Source organism: Ciona intestinalis, chromosome 10 (genome assembly GCF_000224145.3).
Source record: "Ciona intestinalis chromosome 10, KH, whole genome shotgun sequence".
Classification (NCBI taxonomy): domain Eukaryota; kingdom Metazoa; phylum Chordata; class Ascidiacea; order Phlebobranchia; family Cionidae; genus Ciona; species Ciona intestinalis.
In genome coordinates this window covers 3,461,227-3,483,840 of record NC_020175.2, presented here as the reverse complement: position 1 = coordinate 3,483,840, position 22,614 = coordinate 3,461,227, and the positions used below count along the sequence as shown (strand labels likewise).

General features: G+C 32.8%; 2 protein-coding genes across 2 annotated transcripts in view; both read right to left on the bottom strand.

Moving 5' to 3' along the window:
* Window positions 1–155: 155 nt before the first annotated feature.
* On the bottom strand, window positions 156–22,602 carry LOC104266162 (zonadhesin). Its single transcript, XM_026836278.1, has 36 exons — window positions 22,522–22,602; window positions 21,691–21,875; window positions 20,621–20,687; window positions 19,725–20,063; window positions 19,205–19,333; window positions 18,898–19,043; window positions 18,369–18,531; window positions 18,028–18,138; window positions 17,675–17,862; window positions 17,070–17,316; window positions 16,520–16,616; window positions 15,296–15,453; window positions 14,649–14,822; window positions 14,356–14,465; window positions 13,293–13,455; window positions 12,751–12,939; window positions 12,227–12,334; window positions 11,553–11,712; window positions 11,117–11,238; window positions 10,597–10,695; window positions 9,730–9,996; window positions 9,004–9,173; window positions 8,052–8,169; window positions 7,416–7,538; window positions 7,010–7,172; window positions 6,314–6,390; window positions 5,784–5,907; window positions 5,316–5,470; window positions 4,602–4,814; window positions 3,976–4,116; window positions 3,257–3,376; window positions 2,693–2,897; window positions 2,071–2,288; window positions 1,650–1,796; window positions 884–1,086; window positions 156–358 (listed from the first exon to the last, which is right to left on the bottom strand). The coding sequence occupies exons 1-36, from the start codon at window positions 22,532–22,534 to the stop codon at window positions 173–175; spliced, it is 5,598 nt and encodes a 1,865-aa protein (XP_026692079.1). The 5' UTR covers window positions 22,535–22,602; the 3' UTR covers window positions 156–172.
* LOC113474036 (zonadhesin-like) overlaps window positions 22,569–22,614 on the bottom strand; it is a 47,816-nt gene continuing 47,770 nt past the window's right edge. The window contains exon 71 of the mRNA XM_026836475.1: window positions 22,569–22,607. Coding sequence (XP_026692276.1) covers window positions 22,569–22,607 — 39 coding nt within the window. The remainder of the gene's footprint in view (window positions 22,608–22,614) is intronic.

Here is a 22,614-nt window from a genome sequence, read left to right as displayed (position 1 = left end):
AAACTTTGTTTACATGTATATCAAANATGAATAAACAATTAAAAATTAAAAAAAAAAAATACAAATTCACAAAAAAGTAAAAAAAAAAACAAAAAAATATAAATACAAATTCACATAAATCGCAAAACAAATCACAAATGGAAAAACAGAAAAATGAAAAGGATGCTGAAAATCAGGAAACAACACAAAACACACCTGTTTGGCAAGGTATAGGTGCCGCAGATTGTTCAGGGCACATATGGCCCACTGGGCAATCATACTGTGTGGGTGATGTATTAGACGCATTACCAGGGCAATAGTAACCTTTTTCACATGGCTTGGTTGGGGCAGATTGGCCAGCATTTAAACAGTAGAAACCCTGTAAAAAATGCAGAAATATTGAGTGTGTGTAACAAATTTGGGAAATAATTGAAAAAATGTGGTGTCTTTACAAATTACACACAACTGTAAAAAGTGTTTGAAACTTTTTTGATAAAATTAAAACAAATGTAAAAAAGTATATATATATATAGTAGGGTAGGGAAAGATAGGACACCTTTACACTCTATTATATCTCGTCCCATTTGGTGGTAAACAAAGAACATTCAAATAATAATAAAATTGTATCCTCATGACTCCTATAGACCGTTATTAATTGTTTAAAACACGATCAGGATATTTTGATATTATGTGCTAAAGGTTTGCCGTCTTTTTCCACCCTACTATATGTGTTTAAACATAGACATGTATATATATATATATATATATATACAATACATTCATTTTAAATATATAAAACTGGACAGACATTTATTATCCTAGATTTAAACTGCTTTCAAAGTCAAAATCAATTTTTAAACTAAAATTAAATTAGACCGAAATTTCACATATTTCAAAAACTCACAGGATTGCATGGAAAACATTCATCTTCTGCAGCAGCACCCGTCGTGTTGCGCATCGTGCCCCTCGGGCAATCTGTGCCATCCGTGGCACCACTGAGGCAGTATTGGCCCACTGGGCAACGACCATTATAAGGCAGACTACCATCGTCAATAGGTGTTGGGGTGTAACTGCCCAAGTTGCATAGATAACCAGCATCACATGGACCTATGTGAATAATATAGTAGCGTGGGGAAAGATGGGACACCTTTTCATTCTATTTTCTCATCCCATTTGGTAGTAGATACAGAACATTCAAAGAATTACAAAACTGTATTCTCACGACTCCCATAGACTGCTGTTTATTGTTTAAAACATGATCAGAATATTTGGATACTTTCAGCTAAAGGTCTCCCATCTTCCCCCATTGTACTACATGCGTTGTTCTGTTATTTCTGCCAATAGGCATATTGTAAATTGCTTAACTTAAAACACAATATTGTCTTCTATTTTACAAAACACAACATTTATGTAAATTTTAAAATTAATATATATATAGTTATTACTTAATCTTTTTTTTATAAATGTATGAATGTAACTTGCTTTATTCTCGCATAGCCGGAAAACACAGTTGTTATAACATTGGTGTTTTGTTTCATACACCTCGTGCCAGCTTACGAGTTACCACATATGTAACTTTGTGGGTGATCATTTCTAATTTTTTTTTATCACAAAATTGTTTTTGTTTTTTGTACAACCAACTTTTTTATGTATAGATAAATAAAACAAACCTGTTGGGGCATCATTTCCAGTTCCATTACAGAACGCACCAGGTGAACATGGTTGACAAGTTGTGTTATCTAACGCCCCAACTTGATCACTGTAGGTCGACTGTGGGCATGGGTTGGGAACGGAGGTGGCAGACATGCAGTAGTAGCCTAAGGGGTTTACAGATTTTTTGTTTAAGCTTTATTGTTAAAGAAACTTTATTGTGTAGAAAAAATATAGGGTTGGGAGTGTTTAAATTAGAGTAATGAAAAAAAAATTTTTTTTTTATAGTTACAGTTTAAATACTGGGTTAATAACTATTTTTTTAATTTTCAGAGTTACTAAAATAAAAAAAAAATACACGGTTTAGGATGAGTAAAATGTTCACTTTTACATAAATTCAATAAAAAACAACTTTAAAAAATTTTTTGAGGGGTAAATTACCTGCATAGCATGGAGTGGCCGCTGTCATATTTGCGAAAGGACAAAGTGCACCGGCTGGACACGGCGTGCACGTGTCAGCTTGTATAGTAGGGCTGTAGCTCCCAGGGTCGCAGCCAAGCGGCACGGAAGAACCAGCAGGGCAGTGGTAACCTTTTGGACAAGGGTGACCGGTGTCATCGTCTGGGCTGGGGGAGATGGCACCTCCAGTACAGTAGAAACTGCAAAAGTTTTTAAATTTTTTTTTCTTGTTTTTAAAATTTTGTATAATGTCGTGCAGTCATTTTTTCTTAAATTTTTTTTAAATGTAAAAGTAAGATGCTTAAAACACAGCAGTGGGCAGCGAAAGTGAAAAAAACAGAATAGATATTTTCAAACTTTCTTTAAAAACTTTATCTTCGAATTAAAAAAACATAAAAACAGATATTTTTAAAAAAGATTCACAAAATTTATTTTCGAACTAAAAAAAAAATAAAAAATCTTTTAAAACGACCAAAAGAACATTCTTTTATTGTGAGGTATAGGCAGGAGAAACCAACAAGTTTTTCTTAAAAAAGTAATCACAAAAAATTTGATAGACTATAAAAAGAAAAAAGCCCCCCTTCGGTAAAAAACTAAAACCCACCCCTGATTGCAGTCAGGTGCTGTAGTTCCATTGCTCCTTCCGGAGGAGTCGCAGTATTTTCCCGGGGGGCACGGCAGGCATTCTGACACATTTGTTCTTCGTGTGTCTTGTGAGAAAGTACCAGCAGGACAAGGTGTTGGGGTGCTGGTACCATTTAGACAGTAATGACCAACAGGGCAGATACTGTTTCCTAAGAACACTCCACCTGGAAATTAAAAAGATACCGTTAAAATGGATATAGGGAAATAAAAAAATTAGGGAAATTTAGTTAAAAATAAATATGTTGTAAAATACAGTTAAAATAGATACAGCGTAACTATAAAAACAGATATACTGAAAAATGAAAAATACAAATTGTAAAACTGAAAGCACACTTAAAAATTGGTTAACTTTTTAACAGATTAATTTTCCTTTGCAAAAATAAACAAATTTATTAAAAAAATAACTTACAAAAAAATTATCAAAACTTATTTAAAACTAACTAAATAATAAAATTTTAAATTAATCATTTTTCCAATAAAGCAATTACACAAAAAACTCATATTTTTAATATAAATTTCTAACCTGAACTGCCAGCGGAGTTATCCATATAAGGATCAGGTTGACTTGCACCCCCAGTGCAGTAATAACCAGCATAACATTCACCATCTGGAGCAGGTAAGCCAGGCTTACTACAGTACATACCTGTGCATTGAAAAATTAAGCTTAAAAAATATGCATATTCTATTTTATTTTGTATGAGTGGAATCCTTGTCAATTAGAATTTAGGCCAGATTTGGCCCATTACCCCAAACATAAAATAAAAAATGCGTATAAAAATAAAAATTTTCTGTAATTATATTTTTGGTATATTTTATTCTGTATGGGTGAGGTCCTAGTTATATAATAAAAAAAAATTATTTTTTTTCTTAAATTAGAAATGAAACAGCAATTTTTTGTAAACATGTAGGTAAAACTACTACAAGCGTGAGTGTTAAACCCATGACATAGTATTAGTTAATTCATATTAAGCTGTATTTAAGTTAAAAAGATTCGTCCTGTTACCCAAACACCCAGCTGCGTTACAGCTATGTTAACAACTGTGTATCCATGAACCCACTACGCTAGAAAAAACTAAAGGTGGCTGTACACAGTATCCGGCATGCGAATTCGCCTGCGAAGTCGTATGCAAACCCATTACCGATTTTCGTTTGCGGCAGCGAAATCCGGACAAAACAGACAAAACGGACAAATTTCGGATACTGTGTACAGCCACCTTTGGAATTAATTAATGTCATTTTTACCACTTGTACAATCAAGACAGTTAGCTTCTGCAGGTAAATTTACAGAATCGCCAAATTTTCCTGCAGGGCAAGGTTCAGGTTGAGTTGTCCCAGCAACGCAGTAATAACCTTGTGGGCAATTCTCAGGGTCAAGTGAAACACCTAAAAAAAGTATTTTTTTTATTTTTAGTAAAACACCTAAAAAAAGGTAAAATTTGTATTAATTTTTAGTAAAACAACTAAAAAAAACATTTTTTATTTGTTTTTGGTGAAAAGATTTGTAATTTTTTTGGTAAAAAGTTGAAAAATGTGCATTTTCAATACGTTGTTGTACTGTTAAGATATTTTGCGAAACTTTGCAATTTTCTTTTCTGTGTGACCAGAAGTTTTGGGGTCCAAGGCTTACTTGAGTGGTCACAGGTTTAAAGTCTTCGTTTGAAATGCCTAGTTTTTTAGCTTTTTTTAAAATGTAACAAACATATATATATTATACAGTAAAAAATAACAGAATCGCAAATAATTTTGTCACCAATAAATACTAAAAGAAAATTTCGTCCAAAATATAACCAAACAAAAAAATAAAAAAATACAAACAATTTTTTCACTTAAAAATAACAAAACAAAAAACATTATAAAACGCCACGTACCATTGTATGGGTCACATATGCGAGCCACCGAGCAAGTTTGGCAACTTTCCTTTCCTTGTGATGGTTGGAAGGTACCTGCACTACATACTGTAGCGTTCTTAGACCCCACTGGGCAGAAGTGGTTGCGTGGGCATACAAAAGTGGGGGTAATGTCACCCCCAGGGCAGTAGTAACCCCCCGTACAGTTGTTGGTGGGGTTCGCGTTATGACTGCCTGTGTTTTAAAAAAAATTTCGGGTGATTTTTTAGGATTAATATTATTTTTTTAGTTTGTTTAAGGCTCGTCGCTGCTACCATTGTGGGCCTATGTGTCGTTGGGCAAAACACTTAACGGAAATTGCTCCAACCCTGTTGGTCACTAATAGGCTGTCTAAATTGTCAGCCATACAAAAAAATAATCACTCACAAAGTTACATATGTAGTAAGTTGGTAACTCTTAAGCTAGCACGAGGTGTAGTAAACTAATTACAATATATTTAATTTTTAACAATTCTTTTTAAAATGAGCTGAACTATTCTATTTGTTACAAATATTTTAAATTCTATTTGTTACAAATATTTTAAATTCTATTTGTTACAAATATTTTAAATTCTATTTGTTACAAATATTTTAAATTCTATTTGTTACAAATAATTTTTAATTCTATTTGTTACAAATATTTTTTTATTTATTAATGGTGTAAATATTTTACTAAAAACTAAAAATGTCATCCTACCTTGACAGTAATAGCCAGCTTCACACGGTAGACATGCACTGACGTTCTTATTATTGTAGGTAGGACTGTAAGTACCAGGTAAGCAAGCTTGTGGTACACCTGTGCCTACTTCACAGTAGTAACCGGGTGGGCAGTCAAACTTGGTAGGGGTGGAACTGAAAAAAAACAAACATTTTTTTAATGTTATTTTTTATATAAAAACAATTTTTTTCAATTTTTATTTTTATTATTTTAAAGTTTACATTTTATTAAACATTTTTAAAAGTTTTGTTATGATTTATGTAGGGTATATTAATAAAATTGTGAAACAGACAAAAAATATGTGTATGCTAAAATGAAGTACACTTTAATGAGTAAACCTGAAAAAAAAGTAAATAAAAAAAATAAAACTTTTCCATTTACAAATTTAAAATATTTAAAAAAAAATATATAAAAAATACTTAAAAAATACCAAATTCTGAAGCTTACCTGCCATTACTACAGTAGTAACCAGCGTCACAACTTAACAATGGTATTTCCATTTCATAATCTGGACAATACATTCCTGGTGTGCATTCGTTTGGCTTGTCGCTTCCTCTCGGGCAAAAGTAACCTGATATAGAAAACACATAACATCAAAAATTCTACAGAATTTTTTTATATGAAGTATTTTAAGATTTGAAAATCAGTCTTTTAATACTAAAAAAAAAAATTTTTGTTGGGCAAAATTTATGTAGTAGAAAATTTACCCAGTTTTGATAAGAAAATTTTTGTAAAAATAACATTTTTTAGGGAGTACATTTTTAGAGTATTTTTAAAAACTTGGTGAATTTAATACAAATGATACTTTGCGGTGTGAAAAAAGTGGTCCCATGAAAGACTTAAATAGGCTTTCCAAGTGTTGGGGTAATGGGCCAAATCTGGCCTAAATCCTAGGTCCTTGACAAGGGCTTCACCCATAAAGAATAACAAAACTACTTTTTTAGTTTTTACAACCATAACATATGGGCCAGACTCACCTGGTGTACAAATACCCCCTCTTGTATCAGGTAGGACAGGGCACACACAATCAAATAAACTGCTGCAGGTTTCATTGCTAAATAAAATACAAACAAAAATTATATATATTTAATTTTTTTTATGAAACTTTTTGTTAAAAACATTTATTTAAAGGAATATTTGTACCATTTCTAAAGGAAAGTGTTTAGTTTTTGACACAAATGCAAAAAAAACTGCACCTTAACAGTTAAACTTATATATTTTTGAAATAAACAGTAATTAATATAAAACAATATTCAAAAGTTGTATTTTATGAATAAGTATGTAATGTTATTAAGTGCATTTTTTCTTCTGTGTCATTTATATCAAATTAGTTTGGCAACGAAGTAAATTGGTTAGTGTGCCTGCGTCTGATTTAGAGGTGATGGGTTCAAGGCTTGTCGCTGCTATCATTGTTAGTGTATGTGTCCTTAGGCAAGAAACTTGATGGCAATTGCTTCAACCCAGTGATTATTAATAGGTTGTCCAATTTATCAGCCATACATTAAAATATAAAAAAAATAATAATCACTCACAAAGTAACATACTTGGTAACTCGTAACCTGCCCAGAGGTGTATGAAACAGAACACCTGTGTCATAACCACTGTCGTTTTAAGGCCATGCGAGAATTAAGTAAGTTTCATTCTTTTTTCTCTAATACAAAATATAGACCTACCTGGTAGAACCAGTTGTTGTACCGGTTGCAACCGGTTTACGGCTGTCAGAACCGCTTACACAGTAATAACCTGGATCACATTCACCATCTGGCTCAGTGTTGCCAGTTCCTTCACAAAACATACCACCAGTGCATGCTAAACAACTGGTAGAAGTAGCTTGACCTGGAAAAAGGAAATACTTTTTTTGAAAAAAGCAAATTTTTTTGCAAAAAAATCAGAAAAAAATATTTCAAATTTTGTTTAAAATTCAAGATATTTGTACCATTTTAAACAAAACACTTTTTTTAGCAAAAATTAGAATTTTTTTTTTAATTCTGTCTAAAACAAAATATCTATACTTTTCTTATAAAAAATTATTTTATATAAAAATAGAACTAAAATTACATCTAAAAATCAATTTTTTACCAGTTTTGTTGTTAAATGTTCCAGCATCGCATGGGTACTGGTGTGCAGACATGGTACCAGGTAAACAGTAATGACCCATGGGGCAAGCTTCGGGGTTGATGGTTCCCCCACTGCAGTAACCCCCTGTAAAAAAGGGTGTTAAAAAAAATTATTCAAAAAAAAAAAAAAAAAAATTTATAATAGAGTTAGAGCTGTGTTCCACGGAAAAATTTATAAAAATGGAAGTTCTAAAAACTAATTACCTACAAAGTTACATCCGTGGTTATTTTTAAGCGGGCACAGGGTGTATGAAACAGAACATGTAATTGAACACATTTTTTTAACCCCAAAATTTATGCATAAATTCTATAATTTTACATAATGCAAAAAAGCCAAACACCTTAATAAATTCAAAACTGCTAAGACTTTACACAATGCATTTATATATTACATAAAGTAGAGTGGGGGAAGATGGAACACCTTTAGCGCATAATATCCAAATTTCCTGATCGTGTTTTTCAAAATTAAAAACGGTTTATGGGAGTTGTGAGGATACGTTTTTTTAATTCTTTGAATGTTCTTTGTTTACTACCAAATGGGACAGGAAAATAGAATGAAAATCGTCTCCAACCGGCTATATAATTGTAGAAAACACACCTGCAGTACAAACTGTACATAAAGGTTGTCTTTCAGTGTTTGCATATGTTCCTGGGGGACATAACACAGCTGTTCCATTCATACATTGATGACCTACTGGACATGGTCCTCCAGAACCCTGAGTCCAGTTTAAACCAGTTATATCCAGTCAGAAATGTTGTAAATATGCAGTATGAGATTTTGATATTATGACAATTGCATGTGAGCACAAAACACAATTTGATTGGAATATAACATTTAAAATGTAATTTTAAATACCTAATAAATTGTTTTTTTAAACACTGACAGAGATCGAACTTTATAAAAATGTAAAATCATTTCATATCCCACTGTAAAACTTAAACGCCTCAAAATCGAAAAAAAAATCTGTTAAATTTTAACCCTTGGATTAAAGTTATTTTTATCTAAACAGATTATGAGTTTAAGGCTTGTCGCTGCTACCATTGTAGACCTATGTGTCCTTGGGCAAGACACTTAACGGCAATTTCTCCATCCCAGTGGTCACTAATAGGTTCTGTAAACTGTCTGGCATACAGAAAAATAATCACCCTCAAGAGTAACATACATGGTAACCCATAAGCTGGCACGAGGTGTATGAAACACCTTTGCTATATCGACATGCGTTTTCTGGCCACGCAAGAATAAAGTAAGTTACATTCATTCATTCACTAATGGGTTGTCCAAATTATCAGCCACAAATAAAAAGGATAAAAACCTCAAAAATAATCACCCACAAAGTAACATACATGGTAACTCGTAAGCTGGCACGAGGTGTATGAAACAGAACACCCATGAATAAATGAATGAATGTAACTCACTTTATCCTCATGTGGCCGGAAAACGAAAGTCGTTATAACACAGGTGTTCATTGTTCAGGTGTTCACCCATGTTTAACGACTGTCATTTTCCGACCACGCGAGGATAAAGCAAGTAACATTAATATATATTTTACCTTATTAGTAGCATTATTAGGCTGTGGTGTATCTACACCTAATATACAGTTGAACTGAGGATCACATTGGCCACCCACTGTAGGTTGGCCTGCTACATTGCAATATGAACCAGGTGTGCACTGAGTGCATTCATCTTGACCGCTTAACCCATATGTGGGGTTAAAGGTACCTGTTGGAAAAAATAGAAAAAAAAAATAAGGTAATTTGTTGGAATAAAATAAAAATGTTTGTGAGTACATTCATCTTGACGGTTTAACCCATACGTGGGGTTAAAGGTACCTGTTGAAAAAAATTGGAAAAAAAATGAGGTGATTTTTTGGAATAAAATAAAAATGTTTGTAATTTAAAACAAAATTTAATTTTAAAATAATTACTAAAAATAATTTAGAATTATGGGTAAAATAAATAAACATAAAAACAGCAAAAAAATCATTGATTTTAGATTTTAGAAAATTTAGAAATTTTAGGCTTTTTAACAAAATTATTTGGAAACATTAAATAAAAATATTGAAAAATTGTATAAAAGCTAAAAACGCATCAATTAAATACAAACCATTACATAACAACAGCATTAAGCAAATTACATGAAATTAAAAAGTTATTGCTTTTTAAACGAAATTATATATTACTTAAACAAAAATAACTAAAAAGCTATAACTTCTAAAAAAGAACAATTGCAAATTCAAAAAATCACTTCCAAACAAAAAAATTGATTAAATTCTTACCTGTCTCACACATCTGCCAGTCGTAACCAGTTTGAGCAGGGCAGTAATAACCTTGTGGGCACGGGAGAGGGTCCACTGCACCATCCACGCAATACCAGCCCTCTGGACACGGTTGACACATTGGTGCCCCGGTCACATTTGAATATGTACCATTGACACATGCTACAGGATCAGGGCTACCTCCAGGGCAGTAATGACCGACTGTGCACGGGTGTTGGGTGGGGTCACTAGCACTGCCATTGCAGTAGAAACCAGGCCAGCAGTCACCTGTAAGTTATAAATATATGAATGTATGAATGTGACTTGCTTTATCCTCGCATGGTGGAAAAATGCAGTCTCTATAACATAAGTGTTTTGTATCATACACCTCGTGCTAATTATGAGTTACCATGTATGTAACTTTGTGAATGAATGAACGAATATAATTTGCTTTATTCTCGCGTGATCCGGAAAAGACAGTTTTTACAACACGGATGTTCTGTTTCATTTACATTTACCGTGTATGTAACTTTGCGGATTACGGTGTTTCTGTTTCTTATGTTAAAAATTTAAACAACCCATTGTTTTTTGTTGTCAAAATTGTCAGCCAAAAAAACACAAATGATACCTGACTTTCTATAGTAGGGTGGGGGAGACGGGACACTTTTAGCACATAATATTTAAATATCCTGATCGTGTTTAATACAATTAACAGCGTTCTATGAAAGTCGTGAAGATACAGTTTTATAATTCTTTGAATGTTCTTTGGTTACTACTAAATAGGACAAGAAAATAGAATGAAAAGGTGTCCCGTCTCCCACCCTACTATGTAAAATTTAACTAATTTTAGACATTATATGGTGATTTTTACATGAGATAAAGGCTTACCTGTGACGTCAGCTAAACCACTGGAGTTACAATATGAACCAGGCGTGCAAGATTGGCAGTCACTTGCTTGTGTTTGTTGTGTGTTGGGGTTGAATGTACCTGTATGAGAAATATATGGATTGGAATATGAAAATTGAATGTAACTTATTTACCCTAGCGTGGTGGGCATGAATAGTCCTTATAACATGGGTGTTCTGTTTCATACACCTCGTGCCCACTTACGAGTTACAATCTATGCAACTTTGTAGGTAAAAAAAAAATTATTTTTAGAATTTTTTTTTTTGGTTTTACGTATGGCTGATTTGGACAACTCATTAGAGACCACTGGGTTAGAGAAATTGCTAATAAGTGTCTTGCTCAAGAACACATACAATGGTAGCAGCAACGAGTCTTGAACCTATAGCATACAGGTAGGTAGGCAGGCTAACCATTATGCTAAGGCACAAAAGAGAATAATATAATACAGTATATAAAAAAACACTTGTAGTACAGTGTACAGAGCATAAATACTTTGACTTACCACTGCTACAGTATAATGGTTGACTGCTGTTAGCAGGACAGTAAGCACCGGCAGGACATACGTCGCCATATAGTTGCCCTCTTGGGTCTGGTTCAGTAGAATTACCAGAACAGTAGAAGCCTAGGTGTAAAATTAAGTAAAATTGTTGTTAAAAAATTTATGACAATCTAGGGGTATAACAATCAATTTTAAGCCATTTTTGACAATTTTTTTTTTTTTAAATTTGCATAACCATACAGTACTGTGGGGTAGGATGGGATACTATTAGCAACTGGATTTCATATTTCCTGCTGTGTTTTTAACAATTAACAACCCATTTTTTTCACAATATTATTTTCACAACTTTTTCTCACAACTATTCTTTCACAACTTTTTTCTAATTAATAAAAAAAAAAAAACAATTAAAAAAAAAAAAAAAAAAAAATTTTTTTACCTGGGACTGCAGCCATCTCTGGGTGCAGTTAAGCCATCAGTGTCACAATACATGCCAGGATCACATGGGTGGCAATCATCTGCACTTCCCAACCCAGGAGCATTTCCATATTTACCCTCAGGACACTTGGTTGGAACGGTGGACATGGCAGGGCAATAAGAGCCTAGAATTTATTGAAAAACATATTTTTTATACTGTGGATAAACGTGTGTTTTTAAAAAGGGTATTTGCTATGGAAATTTTGCTCATTAAAGGGGCTTACTAACAAAAATATACATTTGCGGTTTTAAAAGGCAATTTTTTAGATGGTGTTTGGTTTTTTGAAACTTGGGTGGTACCTTAAAATCACATTTGAGCATTTCTATCAATACACAAAAGATTTTCGTTGGTATGCCCCTTTAATCATTAAAATTTTCACCGCACATAAATTCATTTAACATCTATTTTTGTCATAAAATGAGCATTTTGGCTTAACCTTCTTTTTAAAAATTGAAAAAGGGTCCTATCAAGGGAAAAATATAACAATAAAAAGTATAATTTTAATAAATTAAAATTATTAAAAAAAAAACAATTTTAAATTTTCTTTATTTAATTAATAACGAGTCTATATAAAAATCACTTGCAAGCAAAATTAGGTACTTCTAAAATTAAACTAAATTATACACTGTACTACCCACCCATAGGACATTCATTATCAGTTGGTAATATTGTTCCAAGTGGACAGTAATACCCAACATAACATGGAGCAGTTGGTGAAGTTTGGTTCGTACGATCGCAGAAGAAACCTGTAATGTGGTAACATTGGTAATTTAAAATGACTGCAATAATACAAATACATGGTCCTACAGCAAGGCATGCCATTGGACCAGAGATTAATTACATTTTTAGAAAAAAAACAAACTTTTTTTACAACATTATCTTTTATAAAAGTATCATAAAATCATGGATTTTAAACAAAAATGACTAAAAAAAGTTAAAAAAGATTGTTTGTAATATTCAAATTACTAGCTATTTCATATAGTTAATTGTATAATTATGGAGAAACATAAAAAAACTATGAAAAAATACAAATAATACAGATTTAAAAAAATTACAAAAAAATACATATTTTAAAATAATAGAAAAAATACACATAAAAAATACACATTTAAAAAATACACAAAATTTCCTATTTTTTATTTGCTTTTTAAATAAAACATACCTCCATCACATTTAACACAGTCTGTTACTTTTCCTCTGTTCATTTGGTCGTTATATGTTCCATTAGGGCATGCGTGTTCTGTTGCAAATTTTGTACTACTTGGGCAATAGAATCCTGCAGGGCAAGGTTCAGGGGTCGTGACCCCTTCAAGGCCAGCCAGTGTTGCCTCAAGGAAATCACAATATTTGCCTGAAATTTAAAAGGAAACACTGGAATTAGACATTTTGCAAAATTATTTTTTTCTGAAAAAAATGTATATATATATCTATATGTTTGGAAAAAATATATTAAAATTTGAAACAAATATATTTATTATTTGTGAGAAAATGTGTATAATATTTGAAAAAAAATGTATTTACCATACAATAAAATGTTGGAAATATATTTTATTTTTAGGAAAAGTATCTAACAGGTGCAAAAATTACGCAAAACAACACTGTAAAATGATTGTCAAAATTATATAAAAACTACTATTTTAAACACAAAAAAAAAAAATTAAAAAAAAGGACTTTATCTAAAACAGATGTTACTCTTTTATCTACCTTCTGGGCAAGTAAAGCATGTCCCTCTTTCTGGATCTGGCTGGTATGAACCGGAATAACACGGTGTGAAGTTTACACTGCCTGCTGGGCATTCAGTTCCAGCAGGACACTGGTTAGCTGATGGAGCTTTTTCGGTGGATCCAGGTGGACAATAGAATCCCATCTGTGTATATTAGAACTTTATCCTGTTACTTCTGCTACCAGGCATAATGTAACTTAACGGCAATTGCTCCAACCCAGTGGTCACTAATGGGTTGTCCAAACTATCAGCCATATATAAAAAAATCCCCAAAAAATCCCCCACTAAGTAACATATATGGTAACTTGTAAGCTGGTACAAAGTGTATGAAACAAAACACCTGTGTTATAACGACTGTCGTTTTCCAGCTACACGAGGACAAACAAAGTTACATTCAGAAATAATGTGAATACGTTTTAAAATATGCTTAAAAAAATTAACTATATATATTTTTTTCTCTATATATTATAAATTGCTTTTGCTACAAGGCATAATGTAAACGATTTTAAGCGGCTTAACTAAAAAAAAACGTAACACCGGAAATACACTACGTTTTTTATATCAGATAAGCCGCTGAAAGGATTATTTGTAATCAATTTAATTTGTCTCTTTGACTACAATGGCAAAGATTAAAAAAAATCGAAAAGATAGAGTGTAGCGATAAAAGACATTCTTGAAAACATGCTTATAGTAAAAACATATAGAAAATGAGTGTGGTTGCTACACCTAGCAGACAAACAGCGAGCTATTTTTATACGTAACAAAATGTTATAACATTTGTATTTTTACCTGTTTTTAATTTTATAACATTCGCATTTTTAACTCATTTATACATAACAAAATTCGCATTTTTACGTGGATTTTTACAGTGTGGCGTGTCATGGGACCTGAGATTTACACCAGAGTTGGCCCATTCAAGTGCCTATAACTGAACCACAACGCTAAACAAAATTTTCTTACAAATTTAAGGTTAGATGTTTTTACCTGTCTACACATTCATAAAAAAAAGGCAAAAAAATTGTTGAAATAAATGGTTTGACTCACCTCACACTTAGCTAAAGGTAAATCAAGTCCTGGTGACGGGCAATACCATCCTCCTGTACACATTTCACAATCTACTATTCCAGTGTTGCCAGTTGAGTTTGTAAAAAATCCTAAATTTTAAATGGAAACACTATTTAGGATTTTCAAAAAAAAACAAAATAATATCCAGAAGAAAAAACCTTCGAATTTTGACAAAACTAACTTATTTCTAATTTTTCGCAAATACTTTTTTGGCTAAAAAATTTTTTTTTTTTTAATTTTATGATTTAACAAAAAAGATCATTTTCTCGTACCTGTTTCACATTTTGTGGGCGCTGAACTATTGGTAGGACAGTAGTTACCAACAGGGCATATACTTCCATATATTTCATCAACCGGTGCGTGCTTTTCACTTGCACCAATGCAGTAATGGCCTTCTAAACATGCCCCACTGACGTCCCATAACCCAGCAACATTACAATAGTAACCTGGGACAAATACGGTAAATTTAAGAGAAATAAACTAACAATAATTAGATTACGCTATGTTTTACATGCTTTAATATTGTTTTTAACCATTTTTTACTCAAATTCAATTATTTTTTTTTTCTGCTCAAGGATGAGATATCTTTGATTAAATTTTGTATTTTTGACCGACTGTCAAATATTGCTCTCTAGCGACACAGGTGTTTGTGCTAGTAAAAAACAATCAATTAGACAATCATTCTTCGGTAAATTTGCTACAAGATTGCATCTCAATTTTTTTGATGTATCAAATTTCGAATGATGACATCAGAAAACTTGAATTCATGTAAAATTTTAGTTTTAGGCAAAAAATGGGAAAAGAATGTATTATAAAGTTAACTGTTTTAAAATACCTTTATTAATTTTAAAACGAATTACTAAGTATAACATTTTCACTAAATTTTAACATTTAAAAAAAAAAGAAAAAAGTCCCCCACCTGGGTCACATGGTATCGGGTTATTCGCTCCTTCGGGGCAATAATACCCCGGTTGACATTCACCCCCTATACCTCCATCTGCGGGGCAACTACATTCACCCGATATATTGACCCCGACCACCGTGGGTTTTCTCATCCAGGACCCGAGAATACAATACCTGAAAAAAAAATGAATTTTTCGTTTTTTTGTATAAAAAATTATTTTGTATGCATTTGGCATATATGATGTATTTATACACCTCATGCTCGCTGTCAAGTTGTTACATGTACTCATACACCTCATGCTCACTGTCAAGTTATAAAATGAGTGTCTTATTATACACCAGACACACATGATGTATTCATACACCTCATGCTCACTGTCAAGTTATAACATGAGTGTCTTATTATACACCAGACACACATGGTGTATTCATACACCTCATGCTCACTGTCAAGTTATTACATGGGTGCCTTCTTATACACCAGACACACATGGTGTATTCATACACCTCATGCTCGCTGTCAAGTTTTTACATGAGTGTATTTTTATACACCAGACACACATGTTGTATTCATATACCTCATGCTCACTGTCGAGTTATAACATGAGTGTCTTCTTATACACCAGACACACAAGGTGTATTCATACACCTTATGCTCACTGTCAAGTTATAACATGGGTGTCTTCTCATACACCAGACACACATGGTGTATTCATACACCTCATGCTCACTGTCAAGTTATAACATGGGCGTCTTCTTATACACCAGACACAAATGGTGTATTCATACACCTCATGCTCACTGTCAAGTTATAACATGGGTGTCTTCTTATACACCAGACACACATGGTGTATTCATATACCTCATGCTCACTGTCAAGTTATAACATGGGTGTCTTCTTATACATCAGACACACATGGTGTATTCATACACCTCATGCTCACTGTTGAGTTATAACATGGGTGTCTTCTTATACACCAGACACACATGGTATATTCATACACCTCATGCTCACTGTTGAGTTATAACATGGGTGTCTTCTTATACATCAGACACACATGGTGTATTCATACACCTCATGCTCACAGCCCAGCTATTACACAGGTGTCTTATGCTCACTGTCCAGTTATAATATGCACTCCTATACCCCAAATACAAAATATTTAACACATATATTTTCTAAAACATAAACTATTTGAGGACTTTTACACGTCATGCACAGCGCCCAACTTTAACATACCATCCTGGTGCACATAATCCTTCTGGGTTCTCCATGCCCATATATGGACAGTAGTATCCGGGTGGACAGAAATGACAATCGTCCACACTTTGGCCACCTGTGTGGTTAGTTAATATGTATGTCAATTTTGCAAATGTGCACATTTTCAAAAATGGAAATTGAATTTTATATAATTTTTTACACTTTAAAAGGTCTACTTAAAATGATTACTTTTGCACATGACATTAAACAAATATTCAATAAATTGCCGAAGAAATCAGTAAACAGTTTAATTATAATGCAATAAACATAACATGAACATGTGTACAATGTGTTAAAGGGTGCCAAACACAAAAATAATAACATAGGGAAAAGATGGGACACCTTTTCAATCTGTTTTTCCGTTCCATTTGGTGGTAATCAAAAAGCATTTAAATATTATAAAACTGCATCCTCACGGCTCTCATAGACCGTTGTTAATTGTTTAAACACAATCAGGATGTTTGAAAATTATCTGCTAAAAGTGTCCCAGCTTACCCAGAGTACTGCATACTATTTACTAACAGCTTACCAGTTTCGTTGTTGTACGTTCCGTTAGTGCATGCCACAGGGTAAGTTGAATTATCCACACAATAATGTCCGACGGGGCATTCTGTTGTGTTAGTGGCTCCTATAGGGCAGTAGAAGCCAGCAGGGCATGGGTAGCATGTTGATAGGGCTATGTCTGGTGTGTATGAACCATCTGTGCACAAACTTGGTACACTACTTTCGATTTCACAAAATGATCCTTTTGGGCATGGGCCTCCAGTTGATGTTGGCTGAAAAAAATTTCGGTTTATTTTTGGGTCTGACTGCTTTGTTGAATAAATAAATAAAAACTTATTTGTCTTTGCATTGTGGGGAACAACAGTTTTTAAAGGATTTTTATTTTTTAGGTTTTTCCACATTTTTTCTGCTATACAACAAGAATTTTTCCTGATAAAGTCTTACAGTCCATTAAGGGGTCTTTTTCCTTTTAACAATACGGTTTTCTTTTATCCTTTTAGATAAAGTATAGCAGACGAAACATCAAAAATACACTTTGTTTTATACAAAATAAATCGCTAAGAGATTACTTACAATTTTATGTTTTATTTTAACTCTATTTTAAATAATATTTTTTGGTCACAAACTCACAATTGAGGGTGCTGGTTCAGTAGAGCCACCAGTACAGTAGAAACCAGGATAACATTGACCAGTAGGTGATGATAAGCCACTACTGTTACAATACCAGCCTCCAGTGCATTCTACACATGCTGACGAACTGTTGGCCATTTGAAGACTGTTGAAAGTGCCAGGGTTGCAGGCAAATGGCTCGCCAGTTGCTAGAGAAGAAATATGAATGAATGAATGTAACTTACTTTATCTTTGACAGTCGTTATAACACGGTGTCCTGTTTCATACACCTCGTGCCACGAGTTACCAAGTATGTTACTTTGTGGCTGAATATTTTGGAGGATTTTTCTTTTTTTGAAAACATATATACTTACCTTGAGGGCAGTAGTAACCTTCTGGGCATACACCAGCATCACCAGTGTTGCCGCCCGATGGTGTTTTCGAATCTGATCCATTGCGACAAAAATATCCGGCATCACATGGACCTAAAAAAACAGAAATAACATATTTGCCTAAAACTTAAATGGTAAAACACAAAAAATATGATAATTAATGGAAAACTCAACAAAATTTGTCAATTTAAAGTATGTTTTACCTAAAAAAGAAAAAAATAGAAAATAATATTTATTGTATTTATATAGATTTTACTTAACAAAAAGCAAAAACACAACTAAAAAAAAGAAAAAAAAAGTATTTTAAAATTTTACAATGTTACCTTTATAAGAAGTAGCTGCCAAATCAGGGCAGTAGAAACCAGGGTCACAGTATTTGCATTGGTCTTCTCTCTTTAATCCAGTCTCGTTACTATAAGTTCCACGAGGGCAATGATACAGCACACCCCCTGTTGAAGGGGGGCAGTAGTAACCCGCGGGGCAATTCTATAAAAAAAAACGCAAAAACAAAAAAATTAAAATATTTATTTTTAATAAAAAAGTAAAAGTATTTTTTTGTTGCTGATTTTTTGAATGGAGTCATTTTTGCTGGCTGGAATAAATGTCTTTTGGGCTTTTTAACATAAACAGGCATTAGGGGGATGAAATAGGACACCCGTGTTATTAAAAAAGTTTTCATTTATTTATTACAAATGGTTTACTAAAACTATAAAAAATCGTTTAAAAAAAATATATTTATAAAAAAAATTGACAATGTGCATGAGGCGCGTGTTATTACTATGTATGTAAATGGCTTTTGACAATGTTTAGGTCTTCGTTGCCCCAGCAAATAAAATAATTTTTTATTATTACCTCAATGCCGGTTCCATTACAGAAGCTACCCTCTAGACAAGGTTGACATACTGACTGTTGTTGTGAGTCAGTATAACTACCAGCAGGGCAGGGTTGGGGGATCGCTGACATTTCAGGGCAATGGAAACCAACAGGACACTCATAAGCTGGGAACAGAGTAAAGTTTTAAAATTTAAAAAATTTAAAAAAGTTAAAAAAAAAAATTTCACAATTTTTTTTTACTGTGCCATAGTGACTGTTGTTGCCCTATCCTACATTTTTTTTTATAAAATATATTTTTTTTATTTTTTTTATAGGAATAAATCACCTGTAGATGAATTAGATCCAGTAGGGCAGTAGAATCCTGCAGTGCAGTTCCCACTAGGTTCAATTAACCCACTTTTTTCACAGAATTTACCACCAGTACAGTCAGTGCATTCATCAGATGATTTGAGTTCTGTACGTAAAATTTGTATAAAATTTTTATTTATCTCTCAGAATACAACTATGAAGATCAATTTAAATAAAACAGTGAACAGAAGAGAATTAGAAGCAAAATAATCTGTTTTTAAACTTTTTTTTTAACAAATAAAATACCTAAGATCAGATTGGTTAAAACAACGAAAAGTAGAAAATTAGCAGCGACAATGGTCGTTAAAAACTATGTAAGTAAAAATTTCAAATGAAAGCGGCTCCACTAAACTGACAAAACAATACAAATTAACTCGTATTAAGTTGTATTTAATTAAAACAAAACAAGAAAAAAATCTACAAAATTCATAAAGTACAGAAATACAGTTGGAAACAGTTTAAAGTTATTCAAAATGAGCTTAAAACAATAAATTTACCTTCTACAGGTCCAAAAGTTCCTGGCGGGCACAATTCCGGTGCCTTTGTTCCATTCACGCAATATTTTCCTAACGGGCACGGCACCCCCGTTGTTCCGTCCCTAGGTGTCGCTGTGGAGGAGTTTCCGATGCAATAAAAACCTGCTTGGCAGAAACCAGAGGGCGCTAACAACCCTGCGCTGCCGCAGAAAGAGCCTCGGTCGCATTCCTTGCACTCGGCGGCGCTAGAGAGCATTTGACGGTCGCCGTACGTTCCGAATGGGCACGGAAACTCTTTGGCAAAGCGCGTGCCGTTAGGACAGAAATAACCTTGTGGGCAGACAGTAGGAACAGATACACCTGTAGGATATATGGTACTTGTAATGTAGAAAAGCTAAGTTTTGGACTATGGCTGGTTATAATTTGATTAGTTATAAGTAGTTATATATATTAGGGTGGAGGAAGGCGAACACCTTTAGCACATAATATCCAAATATCCTGTTAAACAATTAACAACGGTCTATGGGAGTCGCGAGGATACAGTTTCATAATTCTTTGAATGTTCTTTGTTTACTACCAAATGGGACAGGAAAATAGTATAAAAAGGTGCCCCATCTTTCCCCACCCTCCTATATAGTTAAAGGTTATATGTTATATAGATATAGCATGGATTAGCTATTTCAAAACCATTGTTTTACTATATTATTAGCTACTGCTGTGGTTATAATATATTCAGTTATACTATTCATAGTAGGGTGGAGGAATACGGGACACCGTTACCACATAATATCCAAATATCCTGATTGTGTTTTAAACAATTAACAACAGTCTATGAAAGTTGTGGAGATACAGAATTTTTTTTCATTTTTAAGTTGCCCAATTCTTGGATATACCAGAAAATAACCCAAGTTACGTACCTATTACTACAACAGAACTGTTAATTGCTTCACAGTAATAACTAGATGGGCATTCTTCGCATGTAATCTGTAACAACAAAAATGTATTGAATTACTAGGGATGCACATTACAGAATAATTAGGTATTCTAGGATATCCTAGAATACTTTATTTCGAATCTAGAATTCCGAATCTAGAATTTCGAATCTTTTTACATTTATAGGAAAAAATATTTTTACCCACATAAGTCAGTTTATTGAGTCTTTCATAATAGCCTTGTTTGATAATCAGCTGTAAAATGATCAAAAATTGTACTATTGGGTAGTTTTTGCCCCATGAAACGTATAGCAGGCTATGAAAAGACGTTGCAAAACGTTTACTCTCGAAAGTCCCACAAACACAAAAATATTTTTTTTTCAAAAATATAAAGGTTTAAAAATTGTTAATATAGTGTATGAGATGACGCGTGGTGACGTCATTAAACAGAATACCGAATCCCGTAATTAGATTCGAATACAAAAGGATTCGAATCTATAAGATTCGAAATTCTGTAATGTGCATCCCTATGAATTACCTATCAAAAATTACACATTTTTTTGTATATATACAGTAATTTGCTTTAATTTAAATACAATTCAATAGGAGTTAATTTATACTGTATTGTAGGTTTAGCAGCCATGCTTTTATATGACACTTTTCCTCAAGTAGGTTCAAAATTACACACATTTTTTTAAATCTACACTAATTTGCTTTAATTTAAATACCTAATATGAGTTAATTTATTCTGCATTGTAGGTTTAGCAGCCATGCTTTTATTTAATACTTTTCCTCAAGTAGTTTGTGTTTTTAATAACTGTCATTTACTCGTTTTGTTGCTAATTCACTTCTCTTCACTGTTTTGATTAATTTATCTATTTTCTTTGCTATAGTGTTCAAAGAGATAAATAAAATTGATTTTAATGTAAAATAACACATAACTGAATTTCTAGAGTAACAGCATTGCAGCTAAACAAATAGAATATAACATAAAAAAATATTTTAGATAAAAAAAAAAAATAAAAAATAAATAAAATTTTTTTTGACTCTACTACCTGTCCATATTGATTCTGATATGTCCCACTTTCACAAGGTGCGGGTTCCGACTGTCCTGCTAAGCAGTATGAACCAGGTGGGCATAGGAACTCAGCCGGACTGCTTATATTTTGGCCACCCGGACAGTAGTAACGCTCAGCGCATAAATTAGTTTCAACAGAATCGCCACCAGAACAGTAGAAACCTAAAAAAGTAGGTGTTGAAAAATGTTGTAATTATGTAATGCAGTTTTTAACAACTAAAAGCACTCCTTTAGAGGCAAGAAGATACAGTTATGTAATTTTGTAAATATTTTTTGTTTAAAGTTGGTGTTGGACTATTTTTTGGTATAGTTTTTTAGGGTAAAATGGATACCGTAAGCACACAACGACCCATGTTATGTAATGCAGTTTTTATCAACTACAATTTTTCCTTTAGAGGCAGGAAGATACAGTTATGTATTTCTGAAAAATATTCTTTGTTTACTACAAAATGGGACGATAAAACAGAATGAAAACATGGACTATCCTACCTTGCCCCAACCTACTATATTTGTTGGAGAAAACAAGAAATAGTAAAAAGTCAGAGTTTTAGAATTTAGTGTTTTAAGTGTGTTAAATGAAAATTTTAGGTTTGTTACTATTTTAATTTTGTTAGCATGAAAAAATGTATAAAGGAATAAAATGCTAAAGGCCTATAATATCAGAACAAAAATAGGAAACAGTTTACCACTGTTGTAAAAAATTTGCATCAAATGAAAATTTAAAAACTAGAAACAGTAACTAACTTTTCGCATTTTTTTCAAGTTTATTATATTTTACAGTAATTTTAAAAATAGAAATGCGTTTTACCTGGCGTGCACATAGTACAGTTGGCTTGGTTCTGATTCTCAGTACGGTTACTGAAGGTACCAGGAGCACAAGGTGTAATATCTTTGCTACCTG

Bases quoted from the DNA above. Each gene is read 5' to 3' on its own strand.
- LOC104266162 (XM_026836278.1), bottom strand. The intron at 16,617-17,069 runs GTAAGCTGTTAG...CTAACCACACAG, and splicing joins AACGTACAACAACGAAACTG to GTGGCCAAAGTGTGGACGAT. The intron at 9,997-10,596 runs GTAAGCCTTTAT...TATAACTTACAG, and splicing joins TGGTTTAGCTGACGTCACAG to GTGACTGCTGGCCTGGTTTC.